Source organism: Heteronotia binoei, chromosome 14, assembly GCF_032191835.1.
Source record: "Heteronotia binoei isolate CCM8104 ecotype False Entrance Well chromosome 14, APGP_CSIRO_Hbin_v1, whole genome shotgun sequence".
NCBI classification, from domain to species: domain Eukaryota; kingdom Metazoa; phylum Chordata; class Lepidosauria; order Squamata; family Gekkonidae; genus Heteronotia; species Heteronotia binoei.
In genome coordinates, this window is record NC_083236.1 from 20,625,430 (window position 1) to 20,644,010 (window position 18,581).

General features: G+C 46.3%; 1 protein-coding gene across 6 annotated transcripts; it reads left to right on the forward strand.

Annotated features, from left to right (window-relative positions):
• The first annotated feature begins 5,691 nt into the window (after positions 1-5,691).
• On the forward strand, positions 5,692-18,194 carry UPK3A (uroplakin 3A). 6 transcript variants are annotated; one of them, XM_060254007.1, is made up of 6 exons: positions 5,692-5,709; positions 8,449-8,825; positions 12,927-13,206; positions 14,945-15,027; positions 15,181-15,298; positions 17,717-18,194. In XM_060254007.1, exons 2-6 carry the CDS (start codon positions 8,813-8,815, stop codon positions 17,922-17,924), a joined length of 702 nt encoding a protein of 233 aa, XP_060109990.1. In that variant the 5' UTR covers positions 5,692-5,709; positions 8,449-8,812; the 3' UTR covers positions 17,925-18,194. The 6 variants fall into 6 exon arrangements, with proteins under 6 accessions (XP_060109990.1, XP_060109989.1, XP_060109991.1 ...); XM_060254004.1 differs by having other exon boundaries at positions 5,705-5,909; positions 8,667-8,825; XM_060254005.1 differs by lacking the exon at positions 5,692-5,709 and adding an exon at positions 5,723-5,909 and having other exon boundaries at positions 8,670-8,825.
• The last annotated feature ends 387 nt before the right edge of the window (positions 18,195-18,581 follow it).

Below are 18,581 nucleotides of genomic sequence, written 5' to 3' on the forward strand. Positions count from 1 at the left end.
CTGCTTACTGTCCACTGCGAAGACTGCCCATTTATACTCTCTGTTCCCTATTAATTGATCCACAAGAGGACCTGTCCTTTTACTCCATGACTCTCAAGCTTTCTAAGGAGCCTTTGATGAGGAACTTTATCAAAAGCTTTCTGGAAGTCAAGGTAAACAACATCTATCGGGTCCCCTTTGTCCACATGTTTGTTCACCCCCTCAAAGAAATGTAACAGGTTAGTGAGGCAAGATCTTCCCTTACAGAACCCATGCTGAGTCTTCCTCAATAACTTGTGTTCATCAGTGTGCCTACTCATTCTGTCCTTGATAATGGTTTCTACCGACTTTCCCGGTATTGAAGGACCTAGCAACCCTAAGACAGAAGTATATCTGCCTGGGTTAGGACCACCAGACACATAATGCATTATCTTCACCACAGCGTAACAACAGAAGGTTCACAGACATGATAAACTGGAGGCAAGAGGAGAGCCAGTCTGATGTAGTGGTTAAAAGCAGCAGACTCTAATCTAGAGAACCAGGTTTGATTCCCCACTCCGCCATATGTAGCTGCTGGTGTGGCCTAGGGTCAGTCACAAGTTCTCTCAGAGCTGTTCTCTCAAAAGCAGTTTTTCAAAGAGCTCTCTGAGCCCCAACTACCTCACAGGGTGTCTGTTGTGGGGAGGGGAAGGGAAAGGAATGCCTCCAAGTGGAGGGTGGGGTATAAATCCAATCTCATCTTCCTCTTCTTCCAGCATTTTCCCTTACACTTTAATACCTCTGCTTCATCCCTTAATATTGAGGGCATCCTGGTCACAGTATCCATGGATGGCGGGACTTTATTGGCTGAGGGAAGAAATGTTCCTCCTGAGTGAAGGATTCTCTCCAGATACAGTTTCAGAGGGTAGCCATGTTGGTGTATTCCCCATACAGGCAGGGCTGTGCACGCAGGAGCCTTCTTCTGTCCTAGGGATGCTGGCCTTCAGGTAGGACCTGGGGATCTCCTGAAATTACAGCTCATCTCCAGATGACAGAAACCAGTTCACCTGGAGAAAATGGATGCTTTGAAGGGTAGACTGTCTGGTGCTGTACCCCACTGAGGTCCCTGCACTCCCCAGGCTCCATCCCAAAATCTCCAGGAGTTTCCCAACCTGGATCTGGCAACCCTACCCCCTCATCCCCCCCTTGCTGGTGGTCAAGAAGGACCTGGCAACCTTATTCTGTGCACCTATAGCCCCTAACAGAATCAGGCCAAAGCAAAACAATGTGTTGAAGTCGATTATTAAACTGGGATGGAAGCACAGAAATTTTGTGATGAATTGCAAATGGTTCTCAGTCAGATGCAGAAGCACTGAAAACGGCCCTTCTGTTTTCCACATACACCATAAGCAGGACTCTTTATTCTCTATGCATCTCTGCTTCTTTCACTAGAGGGCGCCACAGACTTTTCAGTTTCACCCTGGTGGATGAAGCAAAAATTGCTTGTCTTGCATGAAACCAGGTACTGTATGTCTCTAATCAAGAACATATATGCACTTTACTGAACACAATGATGGCTAGTCTGAAAACTAACAATCCATTCCTCACTGTCTTTGATCATATGAAATGTTGGAGCAGAGTAGCCAGTTTGGTGTAGTGGTTAAGTGCGCGGACTCTTATCTGGGAGAACCGGGTTTGATTCCCAACTCCTCCACTTGTACCTGCTGGCATGGCCTTGGGTCAGCCATAGCTCTGGCAGAGGTTGTCCTTGAAAGGGCAGCTGCTGTGAGAGCCCTCTCAGCCCCACCCACCTCACAGGGTGTCTGTTGTGGGGGAGGAAGGTAAAGGAGATTGTGAGCCGCTCTGAGACTCTTCGGAGTGGAGGGCGGGATATAAATCCAATATCTTCATCTTCTTCTCTTTAATGCCCTTCGGTTTCATTTTTGCATTGCTTTGGCACACATCAAGGAAACCCATTTTTGCCTTTCTGTTCTGAAGGTTATAGATGCCCAGTGCAGTCCTAAGCAGAGTGTTCTCTTTCTAAACCCATTGAAGTCAAAGGGCATAGAAAAGCGTAACTGTGCTTAGGTTTGCACCAGCAGTCAGCCTGCTGAAGCTAAGCGGATCTGGTCAATACCTTGATAGGAGACACTTGGGGACCTGATGGGACCACCTTAAGATCTATAGGAGAAAGGTGGGATATAAGTGTAATAGACTGCTGGTTTTAAATCCCACATTCTCAACCCATGTGGTTTACAGGGCAGCTCACAATAAAAGAAATGCTAAAAATAGGATATAAATAACAGCTAATTAATCAAATTATTAACAGCTCAACAGCAAAATCCCAGTTAAGACCTTAGCCTGTGATCACACACAGAGGAGAAGAAACACTTAACACATCAAAAAAAAATAAATCACTATTTAGAGCCTGGGTAAAAATGAAGGGTTTTTTTGCCTGGCACCTACATCTAGTATGGTACCAAATAAACTTCCACAGGAGGCAAGTGCTATAAACAGGGAGCCACCAGAAAAGGCCTTTTCCCTTGTATTCGCCTACTTTATGTTATGCAGGAGGGCAGATTTCAGCTAGATATTTGGATAAATTTCTTAACTGTAAGACCAGTCCAACAATAAAACCAATTACCTAGTGGAGAAATGGGCTGTCATTCTCCCCAGTAGGCACCCAAGATGACTTACATCATATGAACATATGAAGCTGCCTTATACTGAATCAGACCCTTGGTCCCTCAAAGTCAGTATCATCTTCTCAGACTGGCAGCGGCTCTCCAGGGTCTCAAGCTGAGGATTTTCACGCCTACTTGCCTGGACCCTTTTTGGAGATGCCAGGGATTGAACCTGGGACCTTCTGCTTCCCAAGCAGATGCTCTGCCACTGAGCCACTGTCCCTCCCCATTCTTCTCTCCTCCATTTTATCCTCACAACAACCCTGCGAGGTAGGTTAGGCTGAGAGAGTAAAACTGACCCAAGATCACCCAGCAAGCTTCCATGGCATGATTGAGGATTTGAATCTAGGTGTCCCAGATATTAGGCCAGCGCTCACTGGTTTAGAGCTCGGAAGGTAATATAATCAGCACCATTACAAAAATGGATGCAAGTGTTTTATGGACAGCATATTCACTGCTACTCCCACAGGGCAGAGTGGAATGAATCTGGAGAGCTAATAGTTGGCGATCTGGCTCTGCAAAGCAGGTGACTAGATTCCCTATGTCTGACCCAGGAGAGGGCCTGACTAGAAGGGCAATTAGTAGGCACTGCATAGTCGGCCTTATGAAAAGCTTTTGACAAAAAATCTCAAGAAATCTGGAATTACTTTTGAAATCTCAAATTCAAACGGTAGATGGTTAAGCCCATGATATAACACCTGAAGACATGAGCAGTGACTCACAAAAGCTCCTTAAAAAATGTAAAGATAATCCCCTGTGCAAGCGCCAGTCGTTTTTGACTTGAGGTGACGTTGCTTTCACAATGTTTTCACGGCAGACTTCTTATGGGGTGGTTTGCCATTGCCTTCCCCAGTCATCTACACTTTCCCCCCAGCAAGCTGGGTACTCATTTTACCGACTCTGGAAGGATGGAAGGCTGAGTCAACCTGGAGCCGGCTACCTGAACCAGCTTCCGCCGGGATCGAACTCAGGTCGTGAGCAGAGGGCTCCGACTGCAGTACTGCAGCTTTACCACTCTGCGTCACGGGGCTCTTACAAAAGCTCCTACCCTGCCACAAATTGTATTAGTCTCTAAGGTGCTACTGGACTCTTGCTCTTTTCTACTGCTACAGACAGATTAACAAAGCTGTCCATGTTGTTTTAACAGCTGTGTATATTTGATTGAAAGCCCAGGTTCAGGGCCAAAAGAGGACCTGGGAATACTACTATAACTCTTAGGGAAATAACTCTAACATTTAACTTTTGCCTAGATTTTGAAATATATTGCCAACTTACAGATGTTACTGAGTCCTACCAGGTGTCTCTCCAGTTGCAACAACTGTGAACAATGGCTGGTAGAACATTTCTTCTATAACAAAAAGTGTTCACAGGATGTTGGGCTGTTGATAAGTATTAACTGCTGTTTTGCCTCTGCTCCTAATTCCTGCAGCATCAAGTTGGTGTTGCAATTCACAGAGGTCAAGGAATGTTTGCATTACCAAGAACAACAGAACAAGAATTTACTGGGATGTGGGAAGTTCCATCCACTACATTTCCACCTGTTGAACCCCTGAAAGACACGGGAGACATGGGAGAGCCGGTTTGGTGTAGTGGTTAAGTATGTGGACTCTTATCTGGGAGAACCGGGTTTGATTCCCCACTCCTCCACTTGCACCTGCTGGAATGGCCTTGGGTCAGCCATAGCTCTGGTAGAGGTTGTGCTTGAAAGGGCAGCTGCTGTGAGAGCCCTCTCCAGCCCCACCCACCTCACAGGGTGTCTGTTGTGGGGGAGAAAGGTAGAGGAGATTGTGAGCCACTCTGAGACTCTTCGGAGTGGAGGGCGGAATATAAATCCAATATCTTCTTCTTATCTTCTTCAGTTGTGGTTAAACCAGTTCCAGTCCAGATTCAGAGTCCCTGGTCTGCAGTTACCCTTTGTCATGTCTTGCTTGCCCAAGTATAAGATGAGAGCGAGCCATCATCTTACAGCCATAGATACAACTGATGCTTATCTTTCAGTGTTAGGTTGGTAAGTGAGGATACCTGAGCACTCCTTCATAGCAATGATAATATTTAACATTTCTGTTAAATTGTAGACAAACGTGCATAATCTGCCTTGTAGTAGTATAATCCTGACAGCAAGCATGGAAGAGAAGCTTGCAGCCTTCATCCCCACTTGCAGAGGGAGAGGGTGAGAAAAAGCATTTAAATTCAGTTACAACGTGATTCTGTGCTCATTTACTCAGATCGGTGGGACCTGCTCTTTCAAGTGTGTTCACAGAGCAAGTAACGTTTGAAGCAGGGCCTTTCTGATTGACAGCTCAGTTCAGCCACTCAACCAAGTCTTATAAAAATTGCAAAACCCACCTGATATTGCGGTGCTATTCTCCTCTGATGTATTAAGCATCTTTTTTTATTATTATTTAGGAAGACAATGGGGATACAGAAAAGAAAAAGAAAAGAAAAAAATGGGGTTATACAAAATAATTGTGTTTGTTGAAGACAGAAAATGTATGACAAAATGTTTTCCCTTACACCCATTTCATTGTAATTTTTAAAGTATTATCTATAAAATACAATGGTTATTTCTGTTTGGATACGATTGTATTCAACATTGTATGGAACATCTTGAAAACAAATGAATTCTTGATGTGAGATATATAATAGTTTCCCTTTGCACCTAGATATATTATTTATCTGTTAAAGATTCTAATGAATATGTGGAAGTGGCAAAAATATGTAATAGTGAGTGAGGATGAAACTAATAATGTGGTCAAAATAGATTCGTTATGATGCTTGAAGCTTAAAATGTTGATTTATTGTTGGACTACACCCTAGGCACTACATACACCCTAGGGGAAATGTGCGGCTTCAAACTTTGGAACAAACTGTTGTTTTCTATGAGGAAATAAGCAGTTCTCCTCACTGCACGTGAGTTACTTTAACCTCAGCAGCCTTAAAAACAATCATGCATGCATTTGCTGCAGGTATGACTGGAAAGGGCTATCCATCCCCCACCTCTGGCAAATCGAATGCAGCTGAGAATATGTAGATGAGTGGGGAGGGCAGAAGCACATAAACTTGAAAGGTAACCAAATATCAGGAGCTGATTTGTTGGTTAAACCCCAAAGTGACTTAGTGAGGAATTTAAAGGGTATTGGCTGGGAGACCTAAAAGGTGTCAGCCTGGTAATACTGAGGGTGGGAAAGGGGGGTTCACCTTGGTGGTTGATCATGGCGGTTCATTGGGGCGTACTGATATTTTTCTGTTGTGGAAAGCTGTGTGCATGTAAGTTATCATGTATCCTTTTCGCCCTTCGTTTGGCTAGGTTTTAGGGATTTTTTTTAAATAACAGGCTGTATTAGTGGGCTCTTTATTTAACAGGGAAGTTTCTAGAATGTTCTCTTTCTGGGTGATGGGCTCTCCCTCCCCTTTCTTTTTTACAGTGCAGAAGTGTCAGACATGTTCTCTTCAACACAACATTAAGTGCTTTTATCTAGAAACTAGCTTTGTTAACTTTAGAATTTCACATCAGAAATGTATGTGCAAAACTTATCAACTTTTCTTTAGTTTAAAAAATGATTCTAGATGCCTCTTCTGGAGGCAGCGCTTGCAACAAGATCCAGGGTGCCAAGGGCTCGGGGGTGGGGGGGGGGTGGAGCAAAGCTCGCTCAAATATTCCTTTATCTATGTTCTAATGTTGCTGTGTTTCCCAGTGACAAGACTGGTCTGTGAGCTTGTTTTTCTCTTGCCCAGAATGGTCTTACTCTCAAATAAGCAAGGTGGTGGCGGCTACAAGCATAGCCGGCTTTAAGAGGGGATTGGATAAAAATATGGAGCAGAGGTCCATCAGTGGCTATTAGCCACAGTGTGTATATATATATGGTGTAGTGTATCACTAGGATACCATTACGATGTAACGCAATGACGTTAGATCAGACACCCGCGTAGGGTTGCCAAGTCCAATTCAAGAAATATCTGGGGACTTTGGGGGTGGAGCCAGGAGACTTTGGGGGTGGAGCCAGGAGACATTGGGGCGGAGCCAGGAACAAGAGTGTGACAAGCATAATTGAACTCCAAGAGAGTTCTGGCCATCACATTTAAAGGGACAGCACACCTTTTTAAATGTCTTCCTTCCATAGGAAATAATGAAGGATAAGGGCACCTTCTTTTGGGGCTCATAGAATTGGACCCCCTGGTCCAATCGTTTTGAAATTTGGGGGATACTTTGGGGAGAGGCACTAGATACTATATTGAAAATTTGGTGCCTCTACCTCAAAAAACAGCTCCCCCAGAGCCCCCGAAACCTCCAGATCAATTCCCCATTATACCCTATGAGAAGACGTTTCCCTCTCCCCCCTCCCCCCGCCCCCCCCCCTTTCTGGGAAATCTGATGCAGGAGACAGAACTCACTCACCTCCGGAGGCGCAAAGGCACATGGTCCTTTGGGGGCGTGGCTGGGCTCCCCTCCCTTCACCGGCCAGCTGACTGGGGGCGGGAAGCAGCCTGAGAAAACGGAAGAGCTCTGGCTGCTGCGATCGGGGCTGGGTGGGAAGGGCTGCCGTTCTCCCCCTCCCCCCCCCCCCCGCTTTCCCTTTTATGGCCAGCGGGGTCTCCAGGCCTAGCGGGGGATTTGGGACCCCTACACCCGCGGCCCTGGGCAGAGGCGACTGGGCGGTCCCCAGGCGACTCCTCACAGAGCGTGGAACACCCCGCCAATCACCAGCTGTGGCGGGAAGTTTAACTGGCCAGGATTGGACTGGCCAGCCTGAAGGTTGTTCCAGGGATTGTATATAAGCGGGACCCGGCCCGCGTGTTCCCTCTCTTGTAACGTGCCTCCATTAAAGCATGTTGCCCTACCAACGTCTCCTGTCTCAGTACGTTACATATGTGTGTGTGTGTGTATACACACACATATATTGGCCACTGTGTGACAGAGAGTGTTGGACTGGATGGGCCATTGGCCCGATCCAACATGGCTTCTCTTATGATCTTATCTGGGTCTTAATAGACTCAGCTACACTATGGAGTCTGCCTGCTAACTTCCTTAAGACTTGTTATCAGTAATGTGGATGTAAAAGATTCCTCATGGCCTGCCCTTTCTGTTCTGAATTCTGCTCATGACTTTTAATGCTTACCAGTCGCTGGTCTGCTGGCTTTCTGTGCCTACCTGATGAGGTGCTATGAGGCTCATGAGTGGGGTGACTGAGGTGATGGAGTCCTTCACTTTAGCCCTAACTGAACCTAAGTTCTGACATGGAGGGCATCTTTTCCTTAATTGGGTAGCCAGATCAAGTAGAAGATGAGGTTACTCTTCTCTTGAATAGCTGTGAGGAAGATGGAGCTTTCCTTTTCCTTTAGGATATGCGGCATTAAGAGGACGCTCCTCTTCTGCCCACCTAGAGGAGCTTTCTCCTTTGAAACATCTGGTTTCTGCCTTGGAGAATGTGCTTTGGACTCAGTGATATGGCAATGTAATTGTACTACCAAGTTCATAGAGTCTGTTTACTGTTGCAGAAGCAGAAGTGGCCAGATGCAAAGGGATACAGCAATGTGGAAACCTTTGCCCTCTTCATAAAGAGAAACAGCTTCTGACCTGCTTCACTGGTGGAAGTTCTCTGCCCCACAGTTGGGCATGGGTGTATTTGGAGCATGGGTGTATTTGGAGAAAGAGCTCTCTTGGCAACTGAGGCTTCTCACAAGCCCCCAATACTATTGTTTTAAAGAATGTCATGCAGAGGGGAAGGGTAAATACTGCCCCATTGGTAAGCCACCCTTTAAAGTGCATCTCAGGCCTAATCCCAAATTTCTTTTTACACCCCAACAGCAAATTTAGGACTATTGAGGAAATATGTGCAAACTTTCCCAGGGAGTTCCTTCTCTCCCAAGCATGCCTACCAAAACATGCGAAGCATCCCTTTGAAAATCTGGGTGTGCCTGTACCTCTCTAGATGTCAGCCGTAAGGTCAGAGGGCACATTCTCCTCACAGTCCAGCTTGTTAAATATGCAGAAATTATGGGGGAAAGCATAACGTTTCTTTCCAGCAGCCCATATTCTGAAGCCGCAGATTGCAAACCCAAAGTTTGCCACAAACAATCCAACGCTCACCACGGTCACCTTAGAGAAGCCATTCTGCGCATTTGTCAGCTCAGTGTCAAAAAGTGCTTCCTACGAAATACACCTGTACGTCATGGTTGACTTTGGTAAGTGGCTGCTCCTTCCATGGGTGTCCTTCCATTCTTTAAAGGCGGAAATGAAGTTTGGGTTAGATGTATCATGTCTGTTTACATAAAAGCAAGTTGCCGGAAGAAAAAGAGAATGGATTTATATCCCGCCCTCCACTCCAAATCTCAGAGTCTCAGAGCGGCTCACAATCTCCTTTATCTTCCTCCCCCACAACAGGCACCCTGTGAGGTGGGTGGGGCTGGGAGGGCTCTCATAGCAGCTGCCCTTTCAAGGACAACTCCCATGAGAGGTATGGCTGACCCAAGGCCATTTCAGCAGGTGCAAGTGGAGGAGTGTGGAATCAAACCCGGTTCTCCCAGATAAGAGTCCACGCACTTAACCACAACACCAGGGGTGGTCAATGGTAGCTCTCCAGATGTTTTTGCCTACAACTCCCATCAGCCCCAGCCAGCATGGCTGATGGCTTGGGCTGATGGGAGTTGTAGGCAAAAAACATCTGGAGAGCTACTGTTGGCCACCGCTGCACTACACTAAACTGTCTCTCTCTCTACACCAAACTGGCACCACTTGATAAAGAGTCAATGGAGTGGTACTTTTGGGGGTTTGACCTTCCCTGAATTGAGTCCTATGTGCATCCTGTGTTTCACTGGGGCAACTGGCTGTGTCCTCTTCTCCTGCTGTTATGTTTCGAAGTACCAGCTGTATGAACGGGGGCCACTGGCCTGTTCATCTTGTACTGTGAATCCTCATGCCCTTTCAAAGAGTCAGTCCCTTTAAGGCCCTTCGTAGCCCAGGAGTCACATATCTGAAGGCTCCTGGATGCCCACGTTAGTTATCCATCCATTTAGGGTGGCATCGACTAGAGTCCAGGCCCTTTCCATCATGGCTTCAGCTCTGAAGAAATGGGGTGCCCCCTTCTTGGAGATCTTAAAAAAATGCTGCAAGGTCTGCCTGTCTGCTAGGGCTTTTGAACGAGGTTGAATAGCAGGCCAAACTCAAAAAAGTACCACACTGTTATGTATTGAACTGGGATATGTAGTTCCTACCTGGCTCATTGGAGACAGGAGAGCAGAGCTTGGGGACTTGGGAACAACGGGCAGCAGGATCCAAAATACCTGCTACCCTAAACCAATCACAGGCCCCCTGCCTGTTTGAATGGCCCAATGGCACGTTAGCGCGGGAACCAGGACTGTACATATGTTGGGCCCGCAGGCCCCTTCGCCAGTCTTGTTGGTGAAGCCAGTTACTATGCTGCTTCCAATAAAGAGCTATTCTTACTGTGGCTTCACCTCCTCGATGCATTGAACCCACCATGTTATACACTCCATGACTCTTATCAACAGCAGAAGAGAAGGACACAGCCAGTTGCCCCAGTGAAACACAGGATGCACGCAGGACTCGATTCAGGGAAGGTCAAACTAAAAAAAAGTACCACTCCATGACTCTTATCAAGTGGTGACTTGCATTTGTGGGGGGAGGGACGGGTTAGATTTGAGATTTGCTATTTTGTTGTTGTTTTTTAACTTTTAGCCGTTATGTAAGCTGCCTTGACTCATGAGGAAAAGTGGGGTATAAATAAATATAAATGCCCTTCCTTGGGGAAGCTAGCAGCCCTGGTTGTTTCGACCTGGATGTTTTACTGTAATTAACAGCCAGCCTGAAGTGTGGCTGAGTTCTGTTTGGGGGAAGAAGCACCCCCCCCCTTCTGGGTTTCCCCCTGCTTTGCTGCAGTCTTTCCCAAAATGAGGCTTGATATGATCTTTTGGGACAAGAGTATAGTCAAAAGCGGTTTTATGTGCTATATGGGGTGGGAGGTGTATGTTTTTGAGGGTCCCACCCACATTAGTGCCTAGGGTTGCCAATCCCCAGGTGGGGGCAGGGGATCCCCCGGTTTGGAGACCCTCCCCCCGCTTCAGGGTCATCAGAAAGCAGGGGGAGGGGAGGGAAATGTCTGCTGGGAACTCTGTCATTCCCTATGGAGATTTATTCCCATAGGAAATCATGGAGAATTGATCTGCGGGTCTCTGGGGGGACTGTTTTTTGGGATAGAGGCACCAAATTTTCAGTACAACATCTAGTGCCTCTCCTCAAAACACTCCCCAAGTTTCAAAAAGATTGGACCAGGGGCTCCAATTCTATGAGCCCCAAAAGAAGGTGCCCCTATCCTTCATTATTTCCTACGGAAGGAAGGCATTGAAAAGGTGTGCCGTACCTTTAAATGTGATGGCCAGAACTCCCTTTGGAGTTCAATGATGCTTGTCACAGCCTTGATCTTGGCTCCACCCCTAATGTCTCCTGGCTCCACCCACAAAGTCCCCAGATATTTCTTGAATTGGACTTGGCAACCCTATTAGTGCCATTTTCTTTGCCTGTTCTACCCCACAATCTAGCGCCAGACTATTTAAAAATGAACGCTAGGAATTAAGAGGGACTGTCGGGTTACGGCAATAGATTGTTACAGCTGTTATGAGAACTGTTATGTAAGCAAGCCTCCAGTAGCACAGGGACACAAGGCAGCATGGCAGGTGCTATGGGGCAAAAGTAAGGGAAAGTGTAAAGGAAATGGCTGTGCGGGCACTCTGTTTGTACTCCAAATGGCTCTACATTCACAGCAGCAGCAGGAGTTGCACAGAGAATTGCCCTCAGGTGTAAGCAGCCTTGGACTTTCAAAAGTGAAGGTTCCCCAGTTCTCATACTGCTCTCATAGAGCCAGTTTGGTGTAGGGGTTAAGAGTGGTGGACTAATCTAGAGAACCAGGTTTGATTCCCCACTCTTCCACATGAAGCCAGCTGAGTGACCTTGGGTCAGTCACAGTTCTCTTAGAGCTCTCTCAGCTCCACTTACCTCAACACGAGGTTTCTATTGTGGGGAGAGGAAGGGAAAGTGAGACTCCTTCGGGTAGTGAAGGGTGGGGTATAAAACCAACTCTTCTTTTTCTCCTCCTCCTCAAAGACCAGGAGCTGCTGTAATGGAGAAGATAGTTACCTTTACCAGCAGAACAAATGGCATAGCCAGCTTCAAGAGAGGATTGGATAAGCATATGGAGCAGAGGTCCATCAGTGATTATTAAGCCACAGCGTATTGTTGGAACTTTCTGTCTGGGGCAGTGATGCTCTGTATTCTTGGTGCTTTTTTTTGGGGGGGGGGCAAAGTGGAAGGGCTTCTAGCCCCACTGGTGGACCTCCAGATGGCACTTGGGTTTTTTGGCCACTGTGTGACACAGAGTGTTGGACTGGATGGGCCATTGGGCTGGTCCAAAATGGCTTCTCTTATGTTCATCCTCCATCCTTATGGATGCCAAGGATCCACCTCTACTAAAGTGCCAGATCTTCAAGCCTTGTTATGCTGTTCCTGTGGGTACTGCTTCACTGAAGCTATATGCATAGAATAATTACAGCACATGACTTCTGGGCTTTTCTGCATTTTTGTTGGCTTGCTTATAAATTCCTGAGTCTTTGGGTCCCACCCACCCAGTTTTCCTTGTGCTTTGGTCCCTGTAGTAATCAATTCAATATTATACTGCTTTATGTTCAGCACATTTCTGTGCAGATCTAACATGCAGGTTTTTATGCCAGACATAAGCTGATGTTATGCCACATTGACCATTACAGGGAGCAAAACATGAGTGGAACAGAACTGGTCCCCAAAGCAACAGGAACACACAAGCAAGGATAATGAAAATGGAGGAAGGCCCTTCCGTTCATAACATTGGGGAGGGACGGTGGCTCAGTGGTAGAGCATCTGCTTGGTAAGCAGAATGTCCCAGGTTCAATCCCTGGCATCTCCAAAAAAGGGTCCAGGCAAATAGGTGTGGAAAAACCTCAGCTTGAGACCCTGGAGAGCCGCTGCCAGTCTGAGTAGACAATACTGACTTTGATGGACCAAGGGTCTGATTCAGTATAAGGCAGCTTCATATGTCCATATGTCCATTCCGTAAAAGAGAGATGGGAGTAGAATTCCCATGTACAAAACTTCTTTTGTCTGGAAGAAATTCATACCTTCTCAAGGGGAACAAATGGCATGAATGTTCTTAAGCCTTATGAGATTGTTTATCAAGGGATGTTGGTGAGTACTCCATAGAAACCGTTGCATGAACTTGACTCCTGCTTCCTCTACAGCAATGGCTTCAAGCGCCTCTATGACAGACCTTGGCAATAAGCCTCTCAGTGCTACTTTCCTACAAACCAATGGAGGAAAACGTGGGCCGTACAAGGCTGCGACATTTAATGTTCCCAATTGCGCATTTCCTCCGGCATCGTTTGATATTGCAGATGCAGCCAAAGCACCTGCTGTCCTGACCCAATATCTAATCAGAGTTGGTAACGACTCATATTGTCTGAATGACCCAAATCATCTAGAAGTGTGCAATCCACCCCTCTCTGAAGATACATCCTACAGGTATGAATTTGGTAGAGTTAGTGCTGCCACTTCATAGCCAGGACAATTTCTTTAAAAATCAAGATATTCTTAAAACGGTACTTTTTGACTTGAGTTAATGATGTGCCATACACACGATGTGTTTTTCTCGAATTAGTTTTTTTGGTTTATACCCTGCTCTCCCCACCAAAGCGGGCTCAGAGCGACTGACAGATCATTGAAGATAATAAAAACAATAAGACTGATAAAATAATTACTATGGTAACATTAAAAGTGCTAAGTCCAAGACGGCAAAGTGCAACTAACTTCATATCAATTAAACAGTCCTCCAGATAAAACAACAGGTCAGAGCTTCACAGTGACTCCATTATTTTATGCTCTCAGTATTTTCAGTAGTTCTGATGTTTTATGTGCACTGCCTTCAGGACCCTGATGCTTGGGTGGAAAGGTGGCATAAAAATGTTTTAAATAAATATTTTTAAGTCTTCAGTTGACATGTTGGAAACACAAACATTGACTGCTTCAGGTATTAGTAAGGAAGGCTGAAGTTTCACACTTGATCTGTAATACTGCTTTAGTCAAATGTTTGTGCTTTCCAAGACTTTCAGGGTGATCCTAAGGACACTGTCCTGGCAGTAAGCCCTTTGAGTAGACTTCAGTAGGATTCTGAGCTGATCTGCTTAGGACAGCTGTCTTGTAGAATACTGTACTGTGGTGTCTTCTGAGCATTCCTTGAATTCCTTATGGAAGCCTACCGCAGATGAGCCAAGCCAGTTCCAGGCCAAGTCTTCAAAGGGAACAAATGATCTAAATATTTAAGCAAGATGAGGGGCCCCTCTGCTTTCAGATAACGGCAATAATGCGTGGAATCATGGGAGGGATGTTTCTCCTTCCCAGAAGGATGGCATTGCAGTTGGGTTGGCAGGCCCAACTCAGGAAATACCTGGGAACCATGGGGGTGGAGCCAGGGGCTAGGTTGTGGCAAGCATGATTGAACTCCGAAGGGAGTTCTGGCCATCACATTTAACGGAACTGCGCTCCTTTTGCATGCCTTCCCTGCACTGGAAATAGTGGAGGATGGGGCACATTCTTTGGGGGCTCATAGAATTGAACCCCCTGGTCCAATCTTTTTGAATTGGGGGGGGGGGCGGGGTTTGAGGAAAAGCAGCAGATGCTATGCTGAAAATTTGATGCCTTCACCTCAGAAAACAGTCCCCCTAGAGCCCCAGAGGCCCACACATCTAGATTTTTAACCAGAATGTATATTCCAGATCACAGATTTTTATCTAGAATGTATATTCTATCTGATTGGTCTTTGACCATATTAAACTATACTATGCTACCTTAGAAAACAGTCTCCCCAGATACCCACAGATCAATTCTCCATTACACTCTATGGGGATTGGTCTCCTTAGGGTATAATGGAGTGCTTAGCAGACATTCACACACACACACCCGCTTCCCCTCCACTTTGTGATAACCCTGAAGCAGGGGGAGGGTCTCCAAACCAGGGGATCCCCTGTTCCCAACTGGGGACTGACAACCCTGTACTACTGCAGCCATATCCTGTAGCATTGATGGTAGAGACCAGATGAAGGGTCTGCTGGGCACATAGATCTGAGCTGCAAAGCAATCATGGGAAGGCACACTAGGAAGAAATCAAGCGCTTCCACCTCCACCCACCCGCTTCTCATATACAGGTACCTAGCTCTTTGCTGTTGAGACACAAAAAGAATCTTCTTTCTCCTCTCGCTTCCAGGTTTAAATTTGCCTTGGTTGACAGAACCGCAGACATTGTGAAAGACCAAACCCACTGGTCTGATCCGATTAAAACCAACAAGTGTAAGTATCTTGGAGTGGGCCTTCAAGCCATGTGCTGAAGCCCATGGGATGTACAAAGAGGAACCTTGGTGCAGCATCCTCCTTCGTTGTGCCAATGAAATAGCAGTTCAGGAAGCCTGCAGAGTGATGGTCCTCTTCTGCCTTCTCTCCTAGTGAAGCCGTCTTCCTCCATTGATACTTGGCCAGGCCAGAGAAGTGGTGGAATGATTGCCATCTCTTTCCTCCTGAGTGTGCTGATGTTTATCATAGCAGCTGCATTTCTTGCTACACTGTGAGTTTCTGTTGCATTTTGCTCTCCTTTGCCTGTTAAGAGATGGATCAAATGAGACCTTCAGAAAATTAACAGTGCTCCAGAGGGTTCCAGTTCTAGAATTCCTGGATTGTGACATTTGTGGAGATTTTGGGCTGGAGCCTGGGGAGGGAAGAGACCTCAATGGAGTACAATGCCATAAAGTCTGCCCTCTAAAGCAGCCATTTTCTTCATGGAAACTGATCTCTTTTACTTGGGAGACCAGTTGTAATTCTGTGAGATTTCCAGCCACCACCTGGAGATTGGCAGCCCTAATTCCTGTGGACCTGGAGACTTGAGCCCTGCTCATAGTCTTGTATGTGACACTATTGAAGGAGCAGTCTGGCAACTGCCCTGGTTCCTGGAGAGTGGGACAGGAGGTTGTGGAACTGTGACATCTCCATGGACCCTTCTCCTGCCCACATTCCATTGGCCTCCCCAGCTAGTCAGGTCCTCTTGCTGGGCTTCTTTCTGTGCGCTCTGGTGGGAAGGATTCATAAAGATGCAATGAGCTGGCTTCCGTGCTCATCATTCCATACTTCCTCCTCCTGATGGCTACCCCACATGGAACTCCATAGCAACCTTTTGCTTCTTTTTACAACCTTTTGCTCAAGAAATGAAGCCTGGTGGACGTTGTGGGGTGGGAAGAGAAGAGTCTCCTCAAAGAGCAGAACTCTTCACTACAATAGAGTTAAGTGACAATTTATGCCCATGGGGGATTGCTTTGGACTTAAGCTGCCATGTGGAAATTGTAACTGTTCAATTTGACAATACATAAGAGAAGCCGTTTTGGATCAGGCCAATGGCCCATCCAGTCCAACACTGTGTCACACAGTGGCCAAAAAAAAAAGGAGATTCACAAATGGGGCTAGAAGCCTTTTCGCTTTGCCCTCCCTCCCACCCCCAAGCACCAAGAATACAGAGCATCACTGCCCCAGACAGTTCCAATAATATGCTGTGGCTAATAGCCACTGATGGACCTCTGCTCCATATTTTTATCCAATCCCCTCTTGAAGCTGGCTGTGCTTGTAGCCGCCACCACCTCCTGTGGCAGTGAATTTCACATGTTAATCACCCTTTGGGTGAAGAAGAACTTCCTTTTATCCGTTCTATCCCGACTGCTCAGCAATTTCATTGAATGCCCACGAGTTCTTGTATTGCGAAAAAGGGAGAAAAGTACTTCTTTCTCTACTTTCTCCATCCCATGCATATCTTGTAAACCTCTATCATGTCAACCCGCAGTCGACGTTTCTCCAAGCTACGTTCTCCAATACGACATAAACACAGGAGGCGTTCTAATATCAGGCCTGGGAGAGTTCTTCTAGTGGGCGGGGTGGGGGGGAGAAGCTTTGACCATCATGCAAGACAAAAAGAGCCTCTCTGAACAGATGGCAGGGTGCTATCTGGATATAATCTACATCTGTGCCAGCAATATTCCATCCTTTGCTGGCTGCCTTTGTTTCTCTTCAAAGCACAGATATGAATAAAGGCAAATCTAGAAAGATATACTGTGGCCTGACAATCAACTGTCTGCCCAGGTGACAATTTTGGGTCCTGCGTTAGCCAGGGTAGAAGTGGATCTCTCTTCTACCACATGAGTCTTCTGCACAGTACATGTGTATGTATGGTGGCTTGCATGTGAGGGCTTTGTGGAAGAGCTGGGGGTCAGGGGATACAGCAAGGTACTCTCTCCCTCTCCCCCAGTCTAATTCTGTCCTTGAATTCTATAATTCTGTCCTTAGAGTTCTTCTCAGCTTAGTGCAAGCGTATCTGCAATTGTCATGCTCTTGCCCGGTACCCAGCAGTGCTTTGCTTTAACCCCTCAACTCCTGCAACAAGGCAGTGTTGCTGAATGGTGGTGGGAGGTGACATCAAGTCACAGCTGACTTATGGCAACCCCAGGGTCTTCAAGGCAAGAGACATTCAGAGGTGGTTTGCCATTGCCTGCTTCCACAGCATGATCCTGGCTGCACTGTCCTCGTTATCACTGCCTAAGATAATTATAAGCAGGGCTTTTTTTTTAAGCAGGAACGCACAGGAATGCAGTCCTGGCTGGCATTGCGTCAGGGGGTGTGGCCAAATATGCAAATGAGTATCTGCTGGGCTTTTTCTACCAAAAAACCTGCACAAAACAATGGTAATGCCAGGGGTGTGGCCTAATATGCAACTGAGTTCCTGCTGCATGTTACAAGACATGCAGCTGGATTTTGTGTTATGGCTGCAGCACTACAGTGGTGTTTGGAAGGTGTGCTCAGATGACACAAAAGGGAAACTAGTGCTCCTGCAAAAGATGCTTTGAAAGAGAGGCCTTCCACAGTTTTAGCAGGGAGCGAATGGTTGAGTAAATAGGTATGCGTGTTTTGTGTTCTCCTTATAGTTTTTTCTGCATTCTCCCACCAGGGCATCTGGAGAGACTTCTACTGCAATCAGGTATCAACCCCAAGCTACTCAATGTATTGACCTAAGTGAACAAGAGATCTCTGTCAGATCACTGCCTGCTGCTCCTGTTGACCAAAGGCTGTCTTCAGCTGCAAGTGAACTTGCCGGCTGGTCCCACAACACTCCCTTGATCAGATGTGAAGTCCCAGCAAATAGAATTGAACTGTAGATACATTAAGAGATGTTAGGACAACAAACTGCTCCTGGAATCTTCTTTCTCTGAAACTCTTCTAATGTTGTGCTATTGGACCGGCCCACTAAGAACCCCAGGCATAAGAATGAATTGTCTTAGGTAACTTTGGGCTACAGCAACTTCCAGTTATTCAGCCAGTGATCTGGCATGTGGTGTGTGAGTGTGCCTTGTTCATAAAATGGTTTGTGTTGGATTGTAATGCACACTCTCAAAACACTTCCAAATAAAGTTAGCCTTGCAAGGGAATTGGAATTGAAGCTACATTTGAAGAGAGGGTGCTGGAAATCTAAACGAGGGGGGTGGGGAAGAGACTGCAGGTGAAACTCTCCAGAGAGAGAGGGCAAATGACAAGCATCGTCCAAAGCACACAGAGCAGTTCTGGCAGGATTTGACCTCTTCTGAGTGCAGATGGGAAACAATCAGATTTTCATTTCCCACACTCTCATTTCCCACACTTGTTAATACATGTTTTGCTCCCTCTAGTGGTTGGTTTGAAATCACACCTGTTGATCAACATTTCTCCCTGCAGATTTAAACTGCCAGTTTTTATGCCAGATGTAACTAGTATAATAGTGAATCAGCCACTAGAGGGAGCAAAACATGTGGAACAGACACCACCTCAGAAGAACCAGG

What these genes read in the sequence shown, in the direction of transcription:
- UPK3A (XM_060254004.1), top strand. Translation starts at nt 5,855, where the DNA reads ATGGCGGTTCATTGGGGCGTACTGATATTTTTCTGTTGTGGAAAGCTG. An exon ending in TTGTGGAAAGCTGTGTGCAT is followed by an intron (nt 5,910 to 8,666) that starts GTAAGTTATCAT and finishes GTTTCTTTCCAG; the next exon opens with CAGCCCATATTCTGAAGCCG. An exon ending in GTACGTCATGGTTGACTTTG is followed by an intron (nt 8,826 to 12,926) that starts GTAAGTGGCTGC and finishes CTTCCTCTACAG; the next exon opens with CAATGGCTTCAAGCGCCTCT.